A 22,766-nucleotide genomic window follows, 5' to 3' on the forward strand; every position below is an offset into this window, starting at 1 on the left:
AAGTGTGAAACTATTGTCTCTGGGCAAGAAACCACCCTCAGCTCCACTTTGCCTGCTGGCTCGGTTCTGTGCTCTGCAGGGGATGGGTGGTGGAGTGGGGAACACAAGAATACTTGAGAAGAAATAAAGAACAGCTCTTTTTGTCCCTGGGTCCCTATGTCATCTAGCAAGACTCCTCACACTGCATGAAGTATTACTTCTCGTAATAGCTACTGAATCCAGCTAGCAGTTTTCTTTATCATGCCCACAGACCACACACTCAGACCACACTCCTACCTCAGAAGTCTGGATACCCTCCCCTGGAGACCCATTCCAAACTCAGTTGCCAGGGCCAGCTGGACAGTCCACGTGTCACCTCCCTAGTGCTCCCCAGACCCAAGGGTCCCTAGGCTGCAATATTGCTCTCCTCTCCTTTGCTTACAGAACGAGCCCCTTTACTCCCAGTGAGCACCTCCTGATGGGGAAACCTCTGATCAGCAGCACACATGGTTTCAGGCAGGAGACCATGAGCCCTACAGCTAACACCAAACTAGGTGCAAGACTCATACTCCCAGGAGGGTGGAGACAGTGAAGATGCCTGTAGGCCCCAACTTCCTTCAACACTGTATGAGATAGATAGAGGTCCTGGCCAGTGCCACATGACAAGAGAAACAAATTGACAGTCTTGACTGGAAAGAAAGAAACAAAACTATCTCTGTTCACAAGACACAATTCAGTATGTAGTCTACCCTATGGAATTTACAGAGACGCTTCTAGAACTCAAGATGTGAATTCAGCAAGGTTGCAGGACACATGGTCAATGTGCAAAAATGAGCTATATTTATATATATCAGCAACAACAAAGAATAAAATAAAAGAAAAAAGAAGAGAGAAACCAAGATGGCGGCATAGGTAAACACCTATACTGCTGCCTCCACAATTTCAAAACTGCAACTGGAAGACAGAGCGGACATTGTCCAGAACCACCGGAAAGCTGGCTGAGTGGAAACTCTACAACTAGAAGGAAAGAGAAAAGGACACTGAGACTCAGAGGAGCTGTGGAGGACAGAGGTGCGGAGACCCGCGTGCACGGAAAGGGCGGGCGGCTGAATACGCGGCTGGCTTACTCGCGGCACTCGGAGAGGGCGGGCAGCAAGCGCAGCTAGCTTTCTCATTCGGGAGGGAAACAAAACCTCCCGACTGCACTGAACTCCAGTTCCGGTACCCAGACTCATTCGGGGAGAAACTGGACTGTCTGGCAGCAGGCGAAACTCAGGGCAACCTTCTCTCCGAGGTGCGTGCAGCCATTGCCGCGGGACACTGAGACACAGGGGCCTCTTAGGGCGGGGCTGACGGGAAACCAAGGCTGTCTGCTCTACCCTGAGACTCTGCCCCATCCAAGCTGAGCACAGAAGCTCTCCCAGCAGAGACACAGCTGATCCTCACAGCCAAATGGCCTGGAGGTCAACTCCCCCCAGTGATACTAACAACAATCTAGGCTTAACTACAAGACAGCACACACAGCCCACAAAGGGGCACACCAAGAGTGCCCACCTCAGGTAACTGGGGAGGCTGAACCACTGGGCCCTGCTAGGACACCTAGCACACAAAGCCACTCCATCAACTCAGGGAAGCAGCTAAAATGCGGAGACAAAAAGGCAGGTCACAAATGAAGAAAATGGAGGAAAGCAAACGAATGGATATAGAGTTCAAAACCATGATTATAAGGTTTTTCAAGAATTTCCTAGAAAAGGCCAATAAATTTAACAAGACCCTCGAGGATATGAAAAAGAATCAACTAGAAATTAAGCATACACTGACTGAAATAAAAAATATTATACAGAGACCTAAAAGTAGACTAGAGGATCGTAAGAATCAAGTCAAAGATTTGGAATACAAAGAAGCAAAAAACACTCAACCGCAAAGAAAAAAGAAAAAAGAATCCAAAAATTTGAAGATAGTGTAAGGAACCTCTGGGACAACTTCAAGCGTACCAACATCAGAATTATGGGGGTCCCAGAAGAAGAGAGAGAGCAAGATACTGAAAACCTATTTGAAGAAATAGTGACCAAAAACTTCCCCCACCTGGTGAAAGAAATAGACTTACAAGTCCAGGAAGTGCACAGAACCCCAAACAAAAGGAATCCAAAGAGGACCACACCAAGACACATCATAATTAAAATGCCAAGAGCAAAAGACAAAGAGAATATTAATCCTTTGCACTCGCTTGCTTTTTTCTCGATTCCTGCTACCGATGCTAACCGTGTCGAGTCACACTCGACATCCGAGTGCAAAAGGTTAAAAGCAGCAAGAGAAAAACAGTTAGTTACCTACAAGGGAGCACCCATTCGACTGTCAGCTGATTTCTCAACAGAAACTATGCAGGCCAGACAGGAATGGCAAGAAATATTCAAAGTGATGAATAGCAAGAAACTACAACCAAGATTACTCTACCCAGCAAAGCTATCATTCAGAATTGAAGGTCAGATAAAGAGCTTCACAGATAAGAAAAAGCTAAAGGAGTTCATCACCACCAAACCAGAATTATATGAAATGCTGAAAGGTATTCTTTAAGAAGAGGAAGAAGAAGAAAAAGATAAAGATAAAGATAAAAATTATGAACAACAAATACATATCTATTAATAAGTGAATCTAAAAACCAAGGGAATAAAAAATCTGATGAACAGAATAAACTGGTGAATATAATAGAATCAGGGGCATAGAAAGGGAGTGGACTGACAATTCTCTGGGAAAAAGGGGAGTGGGGGGTGCGGGAAGAGACTGGACAAAAAGTGTACTCCTATGGATGAGGACAGTGAGGGGGGAGGTAAGGGCAGTGGGTGAGGTAGGAACCTGGTGGAGGGGAGCTATGGGGGGGGAAAAGAGAAACAATTGTAATAATCTGAACAATAAAGATTTATTAAATTAAAAAAAAAGAAAAATAATTTTTTAAAATATATTTTATTGATTTTTTACAGAGAGGAAGGGAGAGGGACAGAGAGCCAGAAACATCGATGAGAGAGAGACATTGATCAGCTGCCTCCTGCACAATCCCTACTGGGTATGTGCCCACAACCAAGATACATGCCCTTGACCAGAATCGAACCTGGGACCCTTGAGTCCACAGGCCAACGCTCTATCCACTAAGCCAAACTGGTTAGGGCGAAAAAAGAAAAAAATTTAATGTCACTTAAAATAGCATTAAAACATAAACACTTAGACCCTGGCTGGTGTGGCTGTTGGAGCATCACCCATGCACCAGAAGGTTGCAGGTTCAATTCCTGGTCAGAGTACATACCTAGGTTGTGGGTTCGATCCCAGGTCAGGGCACCTACAGGAGGCAACTGATTGATGTATCTCTCTCACATCAATGTTTCTCTCTCTCTTCCTTCCTCTCTAAAAAATATCCATTTAAAAAAAATCCTTAAAAAAACATAAATATTTAGAGATCATTTTAATGAAAGACTTGCAAGAGCTCTATTGAAAACTAAAAAAAAAAAAAAAAATGCTGAGAAAAGTTAAAGGCAACATAAACAAATAATGTTCATGGGATCAAAGACTCAATATTGTTAAACCTCCTCCTCAAACTAGACTCCACCTCAAAGAAATCCCTAAAAAAAGCCCAGCAAGCTTTTTTGGAGAAACAGACAAACTGATTCTAAAATTGACACACAAAGGCAGAGAACCTGGAACAGCCAGAATAATCTTTAAAAATAACAGCACTGTTCCAAAACTTACACTATCTTGTTTTGGGACTTACTATAAATCTACAGTAACCAGCAGTATGTGGTAAAATAGGGCAGTGACACTGAACACAAAATCCAGAGAGTCAAACATATAAACATGAAATTTTGATAAAAGCACCAAGGTAACTTAATGGAGAAAAGAGTCTTTCCAACAAATGAGGCTGGAGCCCTGGCTGGTTTGACTCAGTGGATAGAGCGTCAGCCTGCAGACCAAAGGGTCCTGGGTTGATTATGGTCAAGGGCACGGACCTTGGTTGCAGGCTCCTCCCAGTGGAGAGGCCGACCACTATGAAGCCCAGACCCTGGTGGGGGCACGTGCAGGAGGCAACCAATAGATGTGTTTCTCTCACATCGATGTTTCTCTCTCTCTTTCCCTCTCTCTTCCATTCCTTCTAAAAGATCAAGGGAAAAATATCCTCAGGTGAGGATTAACTAAAAAAATAACAACAAATGAGTCTGGAACCACCAAGTATCAGATGGAAAAAACTTGAATTTTCACCCTCATAATCTTTATAATCTCATTTGTTAGAACCAAGATTAATTCACAACTGATTTTAAATCTGAATGTATAAGTTAAAACCACAGAGCTTCTTGAAGAAAATAAAAGACAGTATTCTTTGCAACTCAGGAGGCAAAGATTTCCTGGATGCGACCCAGACAACTAACCATCAAAGAATGAACTCAGTTAAAAGCTTCCACTCATTGAGGTGTCATTAAAACCGCAGTCAGCTACACTACACCTCATGTAGTACCTCACCAGGCACTCACTGCCAGAATATATCAAGAATTCTTACAACTTAGTCAGGGGGAGACAAACAACTCAATCTCAAGAAATGGCAAAACAAAGCAGAGCTCCCCAGAGAAGTGGCCAATTCAAGGGTGCGATGTGGGAAACAGAATGACTCTGGAGCATCCTGTGGTTCCAGAAAGTGAGGCTGGACTCAGAATGGGCGGGGGTAAGTCAGAGGAACACAGGACAAAATGAAAAAGCCCCCGTTGGGCTCCCAGAGTTGAAAACACATTCATCATGTGGTGGACAGGTGAACAGGATGAAGGAACTGTGGTCCCTCCTACAACAGCACACTGCTCAGTAATAAAAAGGAAAAGCTACTGGTACACACAATGGAGAATCTCAAAACTGAGTGCTCAGCATGTGCTGTACAATTCCATATAGGTAAAATTTTAGAAAATGTAAAGTAACATGCTGTGCCAGAAAGCACATCAAGGGTTGCTGGGGACAAGAGCAAAGGGGGAGATGGATTCAGGGGAAATGAGAAAATGTGGGGGATAGAGATATTGCTGTGCATGGAAATGTGCACAGCTACCCCACTTAGACTGCACACTTCACACATGTGCAGTTTCTGTGATTTGGTGTATTTCAGTTACATTTTTTAAAGTAATGATATTGGAAAGAATACCCTCAACTACCTCTGTATATGTTGAAAATTCTCCATTATAAAAAGTAAAAAGAGAGGGGGGAAAAATGAGGTAACCACCCATCTCTGCCAACGAACAGAACTCATCTGTAGGGACAAAGAGAGAAGAAGGTCAAGTTGTTTTGAGATCCTGGACTTGAGGTTCAGGCCTGGAGGTCAGCAGCCACTGCCAGCCCAGGAGAAGACCAGGTCAACTAGAGATTCCAAACCAAAGGCTGGCTCCACAGATTCAAACTGGCCTGACACCCTGTACTGCAGGACAAAAAGACACCCTACTTTGCAGAGGAAAACCCAGTGGAGAGGCAGACCACCATGAAGCACCTTCAAGGAGTAGACAAGAACCAAGCTGCCAGCTCAGAGCCCTCCCTCTCTCAACCACAACACTTCCACCATCTAACCAGCAGCCTCTTTAAAAATAAATAAATCAGCCTGGCTGGTGTGGCTCAGTGGTTGAACGTCAACCTATGAACCAGGAGGTCATGGTTTGGTTCAATACCCATTCAAGGCACATGCCCAGGTTGCAGGCTCGATCCCCAGTAGGGGCATTGTAGGAGGTAGCCAATCAATGATTCTCCTTCATCACTGATGTTTCTATTTCTTTCTCTCTCTTCCTTCCTCTCTAAAATCAATAAAATCAATTAATCAATAAATCAGCCCTAGCCAGTTTTGCTCAGTTGTTGGAGCACTGGCCCTCAGACAAAATATTCAGATCAAGAGCACAAACCTCAGTTGTAGGCTCCATCCCCAGCCCCAATTGGGGCACCTGCGGGAGGCAGCCGATCGATGTTTCTCTTTCTCCCCTCTCTCTAGAAAATCAATGGAAAGAATATCCTCAGCCCTAGCTGGTTTGGCTCAGGGGATAGAGTCGGCCTGCAGACTGAAGGGTCCCAGGTTCGATTCCGGTCAAGGGTACATGCCCGGGTTGTGGACTCAATCCCCAGTGGGGGGCGTGCAGGAGACAGCCAATCGATGATTCTCTCTCATCATTAATGTTTCTATCATTCATGTTTCTATCTCTCTCTCCCTCCCCCTTCCTCTCTGAAATCAATAAAAATGTATTTTTTTAAAAAAGAATATCCTCGCCCTAACCGGTTTGGCTCAGTGGATAGAGCGTCGGCCTGTGGATTGAAGGGTCCCAGGTTCGATTCCGGTCAAGGGCATGTATCTTGGTTGCAAGCACATCCCCAGTAGGGGGTGTGCAGGAGGCAGCTGATCGATGTTTCTCTCTCATTTGATGTTTCTAACTCTCTATCCCTCCCCCTTCCTCTCTGTAAAAAATCAATAAAATATATATATTTTTAAAAAAGAATATCCTTAGGAGAGGATTAACAAAAAAATTTAAAAATATAAAAAATAATAAAATGGAAAATATAAATAAATCAGCCCTGGCCGGTATAGCTCAGTTGAGTGTCATCCCATGTACCAAGAAATCACCAGCTTGATTACCAGTCAGGGCACATGCCCAGGTTGTGGGCTTGATCCCCAATCGGGGGTATGCAGGAAGCAGCCAATCAATGTTTCTCTTTCCCTCTCCCTTCCCTCTCTCTAAAATCAATAAAAACATATTTTAAATAAACAGATAAATAAAACTAAGCAACCTGTAATACTGCTTCATCAACTGAGTGGTTTATGGATTATACTAGAAAAAAAAAAAGATCCTACATCTCAACAATGGCACCCTGCTAGATCCATGCAAATAATTTCACCCCATCCTTAAAACGATCTTTCAAGGAGACTCTGCTCAGCCCCAAGATCAAACCAAAGCAGCTGGGGGAGCTGCAGGGCCTGTTAGGTCACCAGCTCCGAAACAGCAGGGTGGAGACACCCATCCTGACTCTTCCACAGACACCACAACCTGGCCCTGCCATTGACTACTGCAGGCTCATGTGGATGTCATGGTGTGTGACCAAGGTGGTGAATACATTGCTAAGGATGTTAAGAAACAACACAGCAAGATGCCAACAAACAGACATGCGAGTTTACCGAGAAAACTGACAAAGATTGGGGTTTCCAAGAGTGGGATATGCAAAGCAAGGAAGTAGCCACTGTCATCGCTCGAGTTTGTTCCAGACCCTCAATCCAGCATGGAGAAAAGGCCCATTAGAGACAGAGTGGAGGGTACCTCCCTCCTGGCTCCAGACCCTCAAGTCCTATACCAGGAGAAGGCCCACTAGACACAGCAAAGGACACCTTCCTCCTGGTTCTGTCAAAATTGTCATTGACACACCCTGTGTTCTTCCTTGCACTCTCATGGACTGGGCTTTTGGAGGGCTACCGAGGATATGGAGGGAAAATCAGCCCACCAAGGGGCTGTGGCTGAAACAGCACCAAATCCAATAGGAATAAGACAGAGATAGATGGAAGAGAGAGTAAAACAAGGGGAAGAGAAAAGGAGTTCCCTTGTCCATCAATTTCCACGAGAAGTTGAAGTTCATAGAGGCACCAGGACCTATCCAGTCCACACCCAGACAACCTGGACTCCTCTAACCAAACTCTGACATTTTTCATGTCTTCTCAAGATGCTGATAGGGAACACAAGAAGGACTGGGCTGAGAGAAGGTGGGTGTGCTGGAAAGACAGGAACAGGCCCTGGCCCCAGGCCAGACCCACCCCCACAGGTGACACACTCACCGGATGGTCTCGATGATTTCATGAGCAGCATCATGGTGTTTGTCCTGAAAGATAAAATTACAGGGTTTAGAGCTGACTGAGCAGTCTCTCTATACTCCATTGATGGCAGGTTGGCCATCTTAGGGTCCAGGAACTACAGGATGGGGGCACTGTAGCCCCTGGGCTTTCCCATTTCTGTATATCCAGACCCACTAAGCTCTCAAGCCCCCCACATAGGCAGGATTTCCCAGAGAGTGCTGCAGGGTAATTAGGGTGTTGTCCTGGGACCCCTGCCCACTTGGGACATGCTGGCCTAGAAGAGACCCTGACCCTATAGTTTCTCTCCCCAGCAGGCAGCAGGGAAGGGATGAAGTCTATGCCCCTGACCCTCCTGTCCTCTACCCGCCAGTACCCACTGGCACTTCTCGCATGGCCTGGATGCTATAGGCCTGGCTTTGAGTTACTGAACCTCCCAGGCCTCTGTTTCCCCATCTGTAAAATGGGAAATGCCAATAATAACCATTATGAGAATGCAAGTGGTCATCCTCCTGCCTAGACGAAGACACCTCCCACTTCCACTGCTGGCCAGGACTGTGTCCACTGTGTGTGTGTGTGTGGGGGGGGGGGGGTGTCACCATGGCTTCTTCCTCAAAGGAAGCTCAGGGATCACTCCAGGCCTTTCACCAGTGTATGGGCAGCAAGCTAATCCAAAATCTCGAAGAAACTAGGATCAGAACCACCGAGGAGTCCCCTCTAACTCTGGCCTTCTCTCACATAAACACTACGCCTTCCACATTGCGGTGAGAGTTAGTGCAGAGGGTCAGCAAAGAGGACGGGCCTGGAGGGAGAGGCCTGCCAACTGCTGCTCTATGGCAGTAACAACGCTTTTAGCCCAGGCCACCATTTCCACCGTTTTACAACAGGACAGTGACCATGGGTAGAATGCCTCACATTCAATAATAGAATCAAAACAGCTCTTTAGATACCCTTGAGACTTAAGTCTTATTTTTTTAAAAATAATAGCTCTATCTATATTAATAAAAGGGTAATATGCTAATTAGACTGCGTGACCAGCCATCTTCCAGACATCCGACTTCCTTCCAGACAAAGCCATGGTAGTGGGGGCTGAGGCAGAGGCGGTTAGGGGCGATCAGGCCGGCAGGGGAGGGCAGTGGGGGCAATCAGGCCGGCAAGGGATGGCAGTTGGGGGCCATCAGGCTGGCTGGGGAGGACAGTTGGGAGCCATCAGGCCGGCAGGGGAGTGGTTAGGTGGCGATCAGGCCGGCAGAGGCAGTTAGGGGCAATCAGGCAGGCAGGCAGGCAGGCAAGTGGTTAGGAGCCAGTGGTCTTGGATTGTGAGAGGGGTTCCAGATTGGAGAGGGTGCAGGCCGGGCTTAGGGACACTGCCCCCACCCCCCGTGCACAAATTTCGTGCACCAGGCCTCTAGTTGAAATATAACTGATAGGATGAAGCTCACTTGTTTCAAATACACAGCTCAGTGGTTCTTAGTAGGTTCAGTGTTGTGCAACCACTGCACTAATTCCAGAATATTCCATCACCCCAAAAGGAAGCCACATCCCCATCAGCAGTCATCCCAGCCCCCTCCCAGCCCCTGACAACCACTAACCCATTTCATGTCTCCGTGGATTTGCCTATTCTGGACATTTCACATAAATTGGATCACACACTATGTGGCCTTTTGTGCAAGGCCTTATTTTTTAAGGCACAAGAAAAAAAAATCCTTCTAGTGTTCAGAATAATGTCCTCCCATTTACTAAGAATTAACCAATAAATATTACTTAAACTGTTACCATTTAAACAAGGTGGGGACAAGATGAGAATATACATCTACACAGAAATTCATACGTGAGCGTTCACAGCAGCATGATTCACAACTGCCAAGAGTGTAATGCAGCTGCCAGCCATTACCAAGCCACAGTCCTCACTGCATTAACTGTATTGGCCCAAATATGCACACAGGCCTGCAAAGGCACAGGAGCCTGGAATTTGGTCTCTTCTGTGATGAGAACTTGTGCTTTCTCAGCTTTAAAACCAAAATAAAGGCAGAGAGAAGTTGACAACTGTGCCCTCTGAGGTCTCAAGAGTGATGCTTTTAGGGCCAGGCCAGTTTCTACCCACAGTCATGAAAGGTGTAACTTTAGAAGCCCTGGTCACTATCAATGATTCAGAAGTTCTCCTGACCTACTGGCCATGGCCTCTTTTACTTCTCCATAGACCTTCAGAGGAGAGAGATGTCAGACTCGGCCAGGAAAGGTCAGACTGGGAACAGCCCTGAGGAATCCTGCATTGATAGTCCAGTCCTCATCTTGTTACGCAGGGACACCCCCTCACACTTGCCCCTCCATAACAGGAGCCTTGGACCCTAGACTGATGGCCCAGACTTTGTCTCATTATGCAAGGACACCTCCTCATATTCCCCCTTGCATTTCAAGAGCTCTGGACACTGAATTGACAGCCCAGTCCTCCCCTCATTATGCAGGGACACCCCCACAATGCCTCCTTCACTGCCCATGTTCCCAGCCCAAGGTGGCCCACTGCTGCATCAGAGACTGACCCATGTTCTACTCACTACTTGTACCAGAGCACCCTAAAGAAGCAGCTGAGAGCCCTAACCAGTTTGGCTCAGTGCAGTGGTCGGCAAACTCATTTGTCAACAGAGCGGCAAACCACGGCTCACGAGCCACAGTTTGCCGACCATTGGCTCATTGGATAGAGCGTCAGCCTGCAAACTGAAGGTCCTGGGTTCAATTCCAGTCAAAGGCACATGCCCAGGTTGTGGGCTCGATCCCCAATAGGGGGTATGCAGGAGGTAGCCGATCAATGATTCTCTCTCATCACTGATGTTTCTATCTCTCCCTCTCCCTCTCTCTCTGAAATCAATAAAAAAAAATTTTTTTAAAGCAGCTGAGAGAGGTTCTTCCCATAAAAATCTGTCTGGTGGAACGTTGGCAGCTGGGAAAGCTAAGTGGTGGGTACCTGGGGTTCACCAGGTCCGCCCACTTTGGGAATCATGTGAAAAGGTCCACAATAAGTGCAACTGTTCCACCTTAAACTGTGCACTGCACAGAAGGTAATATCACACCCTGAGATGACACCAAACTGATCCTTATGGTACTACTCACCTCCCCAACTTTGGGTGCGAGGCTGTGGCTTATTCTTCCAGACACTGAACCCCATGTGCTCAGGAGTGTGTGCAGGGGGCACTCACAGAGGGAGGGTGGGAGAGGGGGTGTGGGGAACCCAGCTGTCACTTTCAGCAAGTGTTGGCTTCCTCCTTCACCAGGAGGACAAATGTAAGAACAGCACCCACGACAAGAACTTACAAGTGGGGACATGGCTCCAGCTCTGCTACCAGCTTGTCCCCCCCATCTCCCTCTGAGGAGTTTGGACAGGAGGGTCTCCCAGATCCCCCTGCAAGGGCATGAGCCCACCGTTCTAAACATTTACACTCTATTCATCCCAAGTCCACATGACTTCTGGAGTCTGTGTACCCAGAGTGTACAAGGTGAGAGGCAGAGACAAGAAATTAATGAAGGACACGTACACTAGGGGCCCACAGTGGGCACTATAGATGCGCTGCTGCATTGGATCCATTGCCAACTCCACTCTTCTCACTCCCGTTGCAACAGGATGATACTCGGGGAGTGCCCCAGGCTCCACAGGATCACTTACAACTGGAGGGCAGGAACCCAGGTCCTCACATGGTGACCAGCATCAAAATCCTGCGCAGGACTTGGGAGAGATGCCTGTGGCCCACCCCTCAAGTGGCAGATTTAGTAGGTCTGGAGGCCCAGAACTTCCATTCCTAACAAATTCCCAGGGACTCCCTTCTGATGGAGCAAAAGCTGGCAGGTGGGAAAGCATTCTCCTATCTCTCCTAGGGGGAAGTGAAGATAACTGACTGAAAATACCCCCAAAACAATCAAGCGGACTACCTAGGCAGGGGGGCAGGGAGTATCCTGCAGCAAGGGCTCCTGATCCCTGATCTCTCAGGGTGCTGCCTTCTTTTCTGGTGGCTCCACACAACTCTGGTGCCCTGGGGTGGAGGTGCCAGGTCACTTCCATCACACATGGTCCCTGAGGCCAAAGCAAGTCAAACAAAATGGTCCCTGGTACAGACCATGTGGATTCAGGATAGGCCATTGCTGACTATCCCACGAGCAGCCACTGCATAGGAGGCCCACTCATGGGGGCTACATGGACAGTGGAACCAGCTGAGGCAAGCACAGGGGTAGATGGATGCTGTGGACAGACATGAGGAATATGATGTATGAACAGTTTTAAAACATGGAGAACAAAAGAGACGAGATGTTAAAGGCAGGGTGATGGCACATACAGGTGGTCTCTCTGGCTGTATTTTTGTTTGTTTTAATTTACTAGTTTTAGAGAGAGAGAGGTAGGGAGAGAGAGAGAAAAACAGTGATCTGTTGTTCCACTTATTTATGTATTCATTGGTTGATTCTTGTATGTGCCCTGACCAGGGATGCAATCTTGGCATCTCTGGATGATTTTTTGTCTTGGGTTTTTTAAAATATTTTTATTGATTTCAGAGAGGAAGGGAAAGGGATAGAGAGATAGAAACATCAATGATGAGAGAGAATCATTGATTGACTGCCTCCTGCACATCCCCTACTGGGGATCGAGCCCACAACCCAGGCATGTGCCCTTGGCTGGAATTGAAACTAGGACCCTTTAGTCCAGTGGTCGCCAACCAGTGGTCCACGGACCACCGAAAGGTTGGCGACCGCTGCTTTAGTCCACAGGCCAACACTCTATACACAGAGCCAAACAAGCTAGGGCTCTCTGAGTGTTTTAATGGCAGGGTTTTGATGAGCAGAGGTCTGGCTGGAGGAGTGAGACGGGAGGTGGTGCACTTATACTCTGTCAACAGGCATCCAGAAAACTCAGTCCCAGAGGGAAATCCAGAGGGTGTGACCGAAGGCTGCGGGGGAGGGGCAGCACCAGGTCCAGTGGGTGCCTGTCCCACACTTGGCCTTTTCTTCACCACCCCACTCCCCACTTCCTGGTGTACAGGTGCACCTGGAGTAGGACTGGGTGGCAGACTTACAGATTATGCTAAGTGCATTAATTGGGCCTGAAGCACTCTGCTGCTTAGGTGGGAGCGAGAGTGCGTAGTTTATGGTTTATCCTTTAGATGATCGACTCAAGTATTGATCATGATAGCACGTTAACTAGTTCAAAATATGTAGGACCCCAAACATAGAAGCCACATGTCCAAACAAATTAAGAGCAAAAAAACAACTGGCAAATGGCTGGAGCAGAGGAGGAATGGGCAGAGAGCAGGTACTGATGGGACGTAGAATGGGCAGTTAGAGGTCAGGTCTTCAAGAAACCTGGCCGATGTGGTGCCTGGGGCAAAGATGGTAGGTCAGATGGGCTGAGGGTGGCCAGATGTGTGGGGTTTGAGACAAGAGGAAAATGCAAGTGCCTCATTCAAATATGGTTCGCAAGTTTAAGGCAACACTTAAACTTGAGCATTAACCAAGAGAAGTCCTTCTGCAGGGAGGTTTGTGAGCAGGACAGAATGGACTTTGAATCCAACAGTGCTGCTTCTAGAAATGGATCTCAGACAGGTTGTATAACCCCTGCTCATGGCTCTCTCATCTGTACACTGGACCCTGTGGGGACATGTCTGTGCTGGAAAGCCCTCCTGTTTGTCCCAGTCCTGCTGCCAGACTCTGCTCTCACGTACCCACCCAGGGAGAGATCTGCCCCATGGAGATGAACTCCCAGGCTCACAATGCCGAAGTCCACACAGCAATGAATACCAGGACTCTGGGCCTGCCATCTGGGACAGAGGGCAGCACAAGGAGAGAAGGGACAGTGAGGCAAGAGGTCTCAATCACAGTGAACGCACTCCCAGAAGCTGCAGAAAAAGTCAAGTCCACCCAATCACTGCTTTTGAGCTCACTAGTTTTACAAACTATGCTTACGTGGCCCCCAAAATAATGTCACATTACATAAGGGGACAAAAAGGGTGGCTAATGCTGCTCTGCAGAAAGGAGGGTGCTGAGTTGGCACTGTCACAGGGCTGGTCCAGCTCTGACCTGCCCTTCCTCCCACTGTTAGGGAATGTCTTCTGCTCAGACAAAAGACAGAGCTGAGAGAACGGCCAGCAGTGACTTACCAGGTTGGAAGACTCATCTCCTGCTGCCACCCCTGTGGCACCTCTCCTTGCAGGGCCACACTGCCCCAGCCACTGATGCTCAGTGCCAACTCTGACTTGCATAAGCCAGGTGACAAACAGGCTGGCCGGAGGACAGAGCTACATCAACACACACCCTACCCACCAGACCTGCAGCCCCCACATCCCCCAACTCCATGGGACAAGGAAGCCCCAAACCAACACCATCCTAGCACCACTGGTTTTCATGAACGCCCAACCCACTGAGCAAGCGAGCAGCTAGGCCCCTGGACCTCATTCGGATAGTGGCACCCGCTATGCAAACACAGTCCCACAATCCTGCATGCTAATAAGCTCTGTGGTTGGGAGGAAGAGGGATCTAGAAATATGCCATCCCCATGGCAGCCACAGGCCACCTAGGGTTATGAGGCACTTGATATGGGCTAGTCTAGATAAAGCAATGCTCTAAGTACAAAACACACACTAATTTCAAAGACTTAGAATACATATCAAAAAAAGTTGTTCTTAACTTTGTAATTACAAGTTGAAATGCTTGTATTTTGGTCATAGTTAAATAAAATACATTATGAAAACTGATCTCACCTGCTTCTTTTGACTTTTTAAACATGGCTACTATAAATGCTGAAATTGCACATGTGGCTCATGTGCTAGTCCCACCAGGGGTCACCTCGCATACCTCATTCCACCTCTGTAACTGATGGAACATTTTGAGGTCTGACCCTAAACATGAGGTCTATAGAGAGCCTGCATCCTTGCAGAGCTGGGACCAGGCATGGAATGCCCTGTGCTCTGGGTCTTTCGAAGGTCGAAGGTCAGGAAAGATGTGGAAAGGGGGCTTAGATCTCCACTAGAGGACAAGTGCCACCTATAGCCCCAGGGGACATAGCTAAGACCAAAGCTCTGGTCTTAACAAGAAAACTTCAGTTGCTTTAATAAAACTAGCCCATCAGCCCTAACTGGTTTGCTCAGTGGATAGAGCATCAGCCTGTGGACTGAGGGGTCCCAGGTTCGATTCTGGTCAAGGGCATGTACCTTTGTTGCGGGCACATCCCCAGTAGGGAGTGTACAGAAGGCAGCTGATCGGTGTTTCTCTCTCACTGATGTTTCTAACTCTCTATCCCTCTCCCTTCCTCTCCGTAAAAAAATCAATAAAATATATTTTTTTAAAAACTAGCCCATCAGCCCAGTTGGTGTGGCTCAGTGGTTGAGCGGTTCAATTCCTGGTCAGGGCACATGCCCAGGTTGCAGTTGTGGGCTCGATCCCTGGTGGGGGACATGTAGGGGGCAGCCAATCAATAGTTCTCACCCTAGCTGGTTTGGCTCAGTGGATAGAGCGTTGGCCTGTGACTGAAAGGTCCCAGGTTCAATTCTGGTCAAGGGCACATGCCCGGGTTGCGGGCTTGATCCCCAATGGGAAACGTACAGGAGGCAGCCAATCAATGATTCTCTCTCATCATTGATGTTTCTATCTCTCTCTTTCTCTCCCTTCCTCTCTGAAATCAATAAAAATCTGTTTTTGAAAAATAGTTCTTTCTTATCATTGATGTTTCTATATCTCTCCCTCTCTGAAATCAATTAAAATATATATATATATATATATATATATATATATATATATACATATATATTTAAACAAACAAGAAAACTAGCCCATCAGTAACAGTCTAAGGTGCCCTGCCTCTAAAGAAGTCCCTCTAGCCTGGCCGGTGTGGCTTGGTGGTTAAGTGTCGACCTATGAACAGGAGGTCACAGTTGGATTCCTTGTCAGGGTACATGCCCCGGTATGGGGCGTGCAGGAGGCAGCCGATCAATGATTCTCTCTCATCATTGATGTTTCTAACTCTCTCTTCTTCTCTGAAATCAATAAAAATATATATTAAAAAAAAAGAAGTCCCTCTACAAGTGCCCAGCGACTGGATAATGAAGGTCTTCATAAAGTGGCTATCGAGACGTGACACCAGTGGGACAGTGGGGCATGATGACCAAAATTTTATCCCGAAAACTTTTCTTGTCCTCATCAGAGAAAATAATTTATTACCACAGACCACTGCAGCCTGAAGCCAAGGGTATGAGGAGAAAGAGACAGCACAAGGACTGATGAGACCCCTCTGACCAGGAGAACTCACACACGAGGCCCTGCCACCAAGTGGTGGGCAGAAACTCAACTTGGATCTGGAAAACCAAGACACACTGTGCCCCTGAAAATTCCAAATATTTCTACCTCCAGCAAGTGGTCACTATTAGTGCCACACCAGTTCATCTGGGGTCATCCCCACCCCCAGAATGAAGGCCAAATGAATGCCTCACCAGGGCCTCAAGACCCCACAACTTGACCTGTCCTTATAGGGGGATATTACGCAGCCAGGAAAAGGAGTGAAGCACTGAACTAGCTAAGTGGATAAAACTTGAACATGATGTTCATTGAGAGAAGCCAGACTCCATTTATGTGAAATATCCAGAATAGGCAAGTCCAGAGATGGGAATAGGGTTAGTGGTTGCTAGGGGCTGGGGAGGTGGGTGGGAGTGACTGCTGATAGGGACAGGGCTTCTGGAATTAGATGAATATCTATATACTAGAGGCCCAGTGCACGAAATTCGTGCACGGGGGCGCGGTATGTCCCTCAGCCCAGCCTGCACCCTCTCCAATCTGGGACCCTCGAGGGATGTCTGACTGCCCATTTAGACCCAATCCCATCCCCTCTCTCACAATTTAGGACTGCTGGCTTCCAACTGCTCGCCTGCCTGCCTTCCTGATTTCCCCTAACCGCTTCTGCCTTTCAGCCTGATCACCCCCTAACCACTCCCCTGCCAGCCTGATTGATGCTTAACTGTTCCCTTGCAAGCCTGTTTGCCCCTAACTGCCCTCCCCTGCAGGCTTGGTCACCCCTAACTGCCCTCCCCTGCAGGCCTGGTCCCCCCCAACTGCTCTCCCCAGCAGGCCTGGGTCCCTCCCAACTGCCATTCCCTGCAGGCCTGGTTGCCCCCAACTTCCCTCCTCTGCCAGCTTGGTCACCCCTAACTGCCCTCCCCTGCAGGCTTGATCGCCCCCAACTGCCCTCCTTTGCAGGCCTGGTCCCTCCCAACTGCCCTCCCCTGCTGGCCTGATCACCCACAACTGCCCTCCCTTGCAGGCCTGGTCCCTCCCAAATGCCCTCCCCTGCTGGCCATCTTGTGTCCACATGGGGGCAGCCATCTTGTGTGTTGGAGTGATGGTCAATCTGCATATTACTCTTTTATTAGATAGGATAGAGACCTGCTGCATGGGTGGGGGCCGGCTGGTTTGCCCTGAAGGGTGTCCCGGATCAGGGTGGGGGTTCCCTTGGGGCGTGGGGCGGCCTAGGCAAGGGGCCTGTGGTGGTTTGCAGGCTGGCCATGCCCCCCAGTGACCCAAGCGGAGGCCCTGGTATCTGGGGTTTATTTATCTTCTACAATTGAAACTTTGTAGCCTGGAGCGGAGCCAAGCCTTCTGCTTGCTCCGTGGTGGCAGCCATTTCTGTTGGGATTTATGTATCTTCTATAATTGAAACTTTGTAGCCTTGAGTGGAGGCCTAAGCCGGCCAGGGTGTTCGGAAAGCTTGGCTTCCTCCATCGCCGGGGAACCCAAGCCTACCTCCTGCTCTCTGTGGCTGTAGCCATCTTGGTTGGGTTTATTTGCATATTTGCTCCTGATTAGCTTGTGGGCGTGGCTTGTGGGTATAGCGGAGTGATGGTTAATTTGCATATTACTCTTTTATTAGATAGGATATAAAACCCTAATATGCAAATAGACCGAATGGTGGAACAACTGAACAACTGGTCGCTATGACACGTGATGACCACCAGGGGTTGCGCATGGAACATTGATGTTTCTATGGTGGGCATCGGCAGCAGGTGGCAGAGCGCGGAACATGGCGGGCTTCGGCTAAGGCAGGAAGGTGGAACAGGTGAGCAGGGGCGCCAGACCAAGGCGGGACACCAGTCGCTGTCATTAGGGCAAGCCTCTGGTGGTTACTGAAAATTCTTTGCTCCCATGCGCCATGGTCCTGCCAGGTGCTTGCACCTGCTGCCGGTGCCGGCCCTACTCACACCCACTGCCGGCGCCCAGCGCTAGCCCCAATTGCTCGGCACCACTGGCGGGTACGAGTGGCAGCTGCTGGCCCTGATCGCCCCTCAGGGCTTCTTCACGTTCCCCTGCTCCTGAGAGGCGACCGGGGCAGTAGCCACGGCTCACACTCGCTGCTGGCGCCGGCCCCAATAGCTCTATGCCGTCAGCGGATGCGAGCAGGGCCAGCACTGTCAGTCAGCCCGTGGGAGTAGCAGCGGCAGGAGCAGGGCTGCAGGCAGATAGGGGGCCAGGGTCATGGCGGGAGGTGCCGGGAGGGAGTGCAGAGGATGGGCCGAGACCTGCGCCTGTGCCCACTGCAGCCTCGGGGCCCACAGTTCCTTTCAAGGTACACAAATTCGTGCACTGGGCCCCTAGTAATTACATATTATTCTCTAGTCGTGTAAGATGTCACCATTGAGGGAAACTGGGTAAAGAGAACACACTGTGGGGTGTATCTGTGTTATTTCTTATGGCTGCACAAGAATCCACAATTATCTCAAAATAAAAAGTTTAAGAAAAAAAGGATGGAGTTCCCACAGGGAGACTGGGTGGGCAGGTCCCTGTAGCTCTGCCTCCTCCTCCCTAGTGAATGTCCAAAGTTTCTGGGGCCCCCCTGACTCCCTCCAGCTCCCACTCATTAGGATCAGAGTTCGCAGTAGGCATTTGGATTTTAGGGACTAGAGTATGAAAACTAACAGCCACATGTGGAACGCCAGACTTTTTGGATCATCCCTTCCCCTTTTACATAGGCTATTTCAACAACATAAAGCCATGGAAGGGTTAATCTGCCTTCCCCCTGAACTTGGATTAGGTAGGATTCACGCAGGCAGAGGTCAGATCAGAAAATATCTTCTGAGTCACAGGATGGCTGGCTCACTTGGCCGGCCCACTCAGCTATTACTCATTGCCAGCATTAAGGGCATGACTACTCAGAGGGCACTCATCAGAGAACTGTGGGCTCTGGGTAGGAAGCTGAGGGTGGAGACAGTCACACTGAGGCTGCTTCCCCCGCCCACAGCCTTATTAAGTCACCCAGGTGACGGACCCCTGCACATCCTCCTCTCTAATATTCTTGCCCTGCCACCCAGCAATCCAAGATGCCATTTACTCCCTTCTGAGCTGAGACCTAGTTTCCCACCCAAGAAGGGCCATCCTGCTTTAGAAATTATGCCACTGTGAACTGCAAGTGGGTATTAGAAACTCAGTTACTGAAGGAACAGAATGTGCTGGGTCTCCCCCCTCATGTTTGCCAATTGCACAAAAGCTGAGTTTCCTAGGCTGGACACTTCTGAGTGTGGCCTTTGTGGCTGTTTGCACTTCCTCCTACAGATGCCCCTCCTCAGAGAATCCACCCACACCTCCCCCAGGACAAGAGTGGTAGCTCCTCCCCTCTGGAACCTCCGCTGACCCTATATACAGGGCTACGATAGCTCTGCTAACTTTTATGTTTATACATCATTCACCTTCCTTCATCTGTAAGTTTCTTGAGAATAAGAACATTGTCTACTATTCTCTGTGGCCTCCAGGAACACTAGAAATGAATCAGTGAACAAGTAAGCTCAGTCATTTCAACTGTGTGGTCACATGAGTAATCTGACCTTCCAAAAAGTGAAGCTTCTGAAGTAGCCCACTTTCTTCATGTATTCATCATTGAGTCATCACAAAATAAAAACTCTATAAGTACTGCCCCCTCATTTCCCATGAAAAGCAAAATTCCTCAGTGGGGAAATGGGAGATTGACAGACGTCACTACAAAGTAAGGCTGTTGCGAGCCCTGGCAGCTAGCTGCGAATTTCACTGGACTGGCCTGGCAGTGGGACAGCCACACCAGAAAGGGACCTGCTGACATGAGGTGGCACACAAGGCCAGGTGGGCAGCACACCCCCATCTCCTGCCAAGTGAGGCCAGGGCCAGCAAGGGAAAGATGCTCTGTAGTTCAGAAACACCTGCCACTAGAAAGCCAGGTCCCAACCCAGGAGGCCTTATTTACAAGGTTTACAAATCCTTGTGGCCTTGCTCCACCTGAATAAAAGCAGGTGATAGAAACAACATGAGTGTCTCTGGGTAAATTTTCACCTTAGTATATAATGCCTGGGTGCTGGGTCACAGTGGTTTCAATTCTTCCCATGTTCAAAAATACCAATTTGTAAGGTACACAAATGTTCATTGTACACTCAGTACAGCCCTCCCCACCAGACCCCCATGCTGTTCCTAAGCATTTCCCAAGAGAAGTGAAACCCAAGTTCACATAAAAACCTGTCTGAGGATGTTTAGAGCAGCTTTATATGTAATCCCCTCCAAACTGGAAATATCCCAAGTGTCCTGCCACCAGCAGCCTATGGATCAATGGGATACACAGCCAGAAAAAGGAGTTACTTTTATTATTATTATTATTTAAAAAAATATTTTTATTAATTTCAGAAAGGAAGGGAGAGAAGTGAGAGAGAGAGAAACATCAATGATGAGAGAGAATCATTGATCTGCTGCCTCCTGCATGCCTCACACTGGGATCAAGCCTGAAACCCAGGCATATGCCCTGACCAGAAATCGAACCATGACCTCCTGGTTCATAGGTCGATGCTCAACCACTGAGCCACGCCAGCCAGGCAGGAGTTACTTTTTAGATCCACTACAACATGGATGAGTCTCGGGTATGTTTTTCTAAGCAGAAGCAGCCAGAATCAAAAGGCTCTGTGCTGTTTAGTCCATTGACCTTAACTTTCTGGAAAAGGAAAAACTGTAGGGATAGAGAGGAGGTTAGTGATTGCCAGAAGGTGGAGGACGGTTGGTGGCAAAGGGCAGCAGAAGGGACACTGAGAAATGACGTGATTGTTTTGCAGTCTGATCGCCATGGATCTGTCAAAAACCCCTAGAACTGTACCCTAAAAAAAAGTGAATTATACTACATGCCACTAAAGATAATTACATTTTAAACAATGCACTCGACAGCCACAGGGACTCCCACTCTGTTTTCTCTAGCTTTGGAGGGCTCCCCACCCTGCCCACTGCTCAAGTCGCCCGCAGGACACACACCGGAAAAGCCAGAGCTGGACTCGACCTCACCTCCGGGTTCGGGATGAGCAAAACTCCAAAGCGCTCATGCGCATGGCAGGCTGGAAACCAGGAAAAAAACCTCAGACACCAGCCCCCGGGCGGTCCCAGTGTCCCAACCCCGCCCCTGGTGCGATGTTTCCAAAAACTGACACACTCCCAGGGCGTGCGAGGGGCGGGGAGCACGGGCTTCCCCGCCGGGCCCCCTGGAGGCCCCGCCCCTGTCACCCCCCCCTCCCGCCCCGCAAGACAGGCGCGCGAAAGGGCGCCCCAAAGACGCCCGCCCATGGCGCCTGCTGCGTTTTCCCTCACGACGGCACACTGCCCGGCCGGAGAGTGGACGCAGGGACACCGACACAGACACACACCACACCGCACTCAAGGGCGAGAGGCCGAGGCGCCCACCCCGCGCCCTGCATTTATAGAATCACCCAGGGGACAACTTTGTAAATTTCCGCTCGACCTGTCATTTTCCAAGGGTCACTCGAGATTGGGGACAGAAAGCCTCCTATCCAAGGGGCCGGCCAGCCCACCGTTGAGATTACTGTACAGAAAGCCTCATCCTGATCTGGCCAGTCCTGCCACTCAAGATTAGGGGGGCAAACTGCCGAAAGCAAAACAAACAAAAAACAACTCGGGGGAGGGAGAAGGAAAAGATGCCCTCAAACATAAAAATAAAGCGGAGCCCACTGACAGCTCAAAGAATAAACTACAAAAAGAAAAAGAAAAAAGGAAAGAAAGCAAAAAAGAAACCCTGAATGTCAGAACATGAAACACGGGAAGGCAAGTTCGCCAGCCACCCCGGCCCGGATGACCGGGGTCCCAGCCCCGCACAGGCGACCGCAGCCCGGGCGCGGGCGCCTTTCGGAGGCGCGGGGTCTGGCCGCGGAGACCCCCGGCAGGCAGGAAGGGAGGGTCCCCAGGAGTGTTTATGGAATCGAGTCGTTCCGTTGCTCGGTGGACCCCCAGCGCGCTCCGCGGAGAGCGGGGTACTGGGGGAAGGGGCGGCAGGAGGGGAGGAGAGGGTGGTACTCACGTAGACCGGCAGCGGCCACGGATAGACGGCGGGCTCGGCCCCCACGGGCGACTTGAGCCTCAGCTCCAGCTTCTCCCCCATGTCGGCGCGCGCGGCTGCCGCACCATGCTAGTCGGGCGGTTGGGGGAGGGGCGGGGCGCCGCCAGCGGGGGCGGGGCGGGAGTGTAAAGGAGGGCGGGCGGGAGGGCGGGAGGCTGAGGAGAGGGGGCCCGGCCTGGGCCTCGGCCGCCGCCGCCGCCGCCGCCGCCGCCACGCTCCCGTCCAGCTCCCGGCTCCCTTTTTGTGGTCACAGGACCTGGGCCTCCAGCGCCGCCGCCATCTTGGGCCGGCGTGAGACGAACACAATGAGCCGGGAACAGGACCGAACCACTCGCCACGCGCGTGCAGGGGGAGCCCGGCGCGAGGCGGTGGCGCACGCCCGCTGCCCCGCCCGCCGCGCCGCCCGTGCCTCCCCTGCTCTCCCGCCCCATGGACTCTCCCGCACGGACGCACGCACGCGCGTCCTCGGCTGTCCTCGGCCGCCCCAGCCCGCTGATGCTGGGACCCAGGGAAACCCGCGGGGTCTGGGGTGGCGGGTTCGAGCCCCGTCCTTGAAAGAAGGCCCCCCTTCTCCCCATAATAAAGCCATAATTCTTT

General features: G+C 49.7%; 1 protein-coding gene across 5 annotated transcripts in view; it reads right to left on the reverse strand.

Moving 5' to 3' along the window:
- DOT1L (DOT1 like histone lysine methyltransferase) overlaps positions 1 to 22,475 on the reverse strand; it is a 66,558-nt gene extending 44,083 nt beyond the window's left edge. For all 5 annotated transcript variants that reach the window (XM_079770906.1, XM_079770904.1, XM_079770907.1 and 2 more), the window contains exons 1-2: positions 22,131 to 22,475; positions 7,793 to 7,836 (exon numbers count right to left, since the gene is read on the reverse strand). In XM_079770906.1, coding sequence (XP_079627032.1) covers positions 7,793 to 7,836; positions 22,131 to 22,211 — 125 coding nt within the window. In that variant the 5' untranslated portion in view covers positions 22,212 to 22,475. The remainder of the gene's footprint in view (positions 1 to 7,792; positions 7,837 to 22,130) is intronic.
- Positions 22,476 to 22,766: the final 291 nt, after the last annotated feature.

The sequence above is a fragment of the Cnephaeus nilssonii genome (assembly GCF_951640355.1).
Source record: "Cnephaeus nilssonii genome assembly, chromosome: 5".
NCBI lineage: Eukaryota > Metazoa > Chordata > Mammalia > Chiroptera > Vespertilionidae > Cnephaeus > Cnephaeus nilssonii.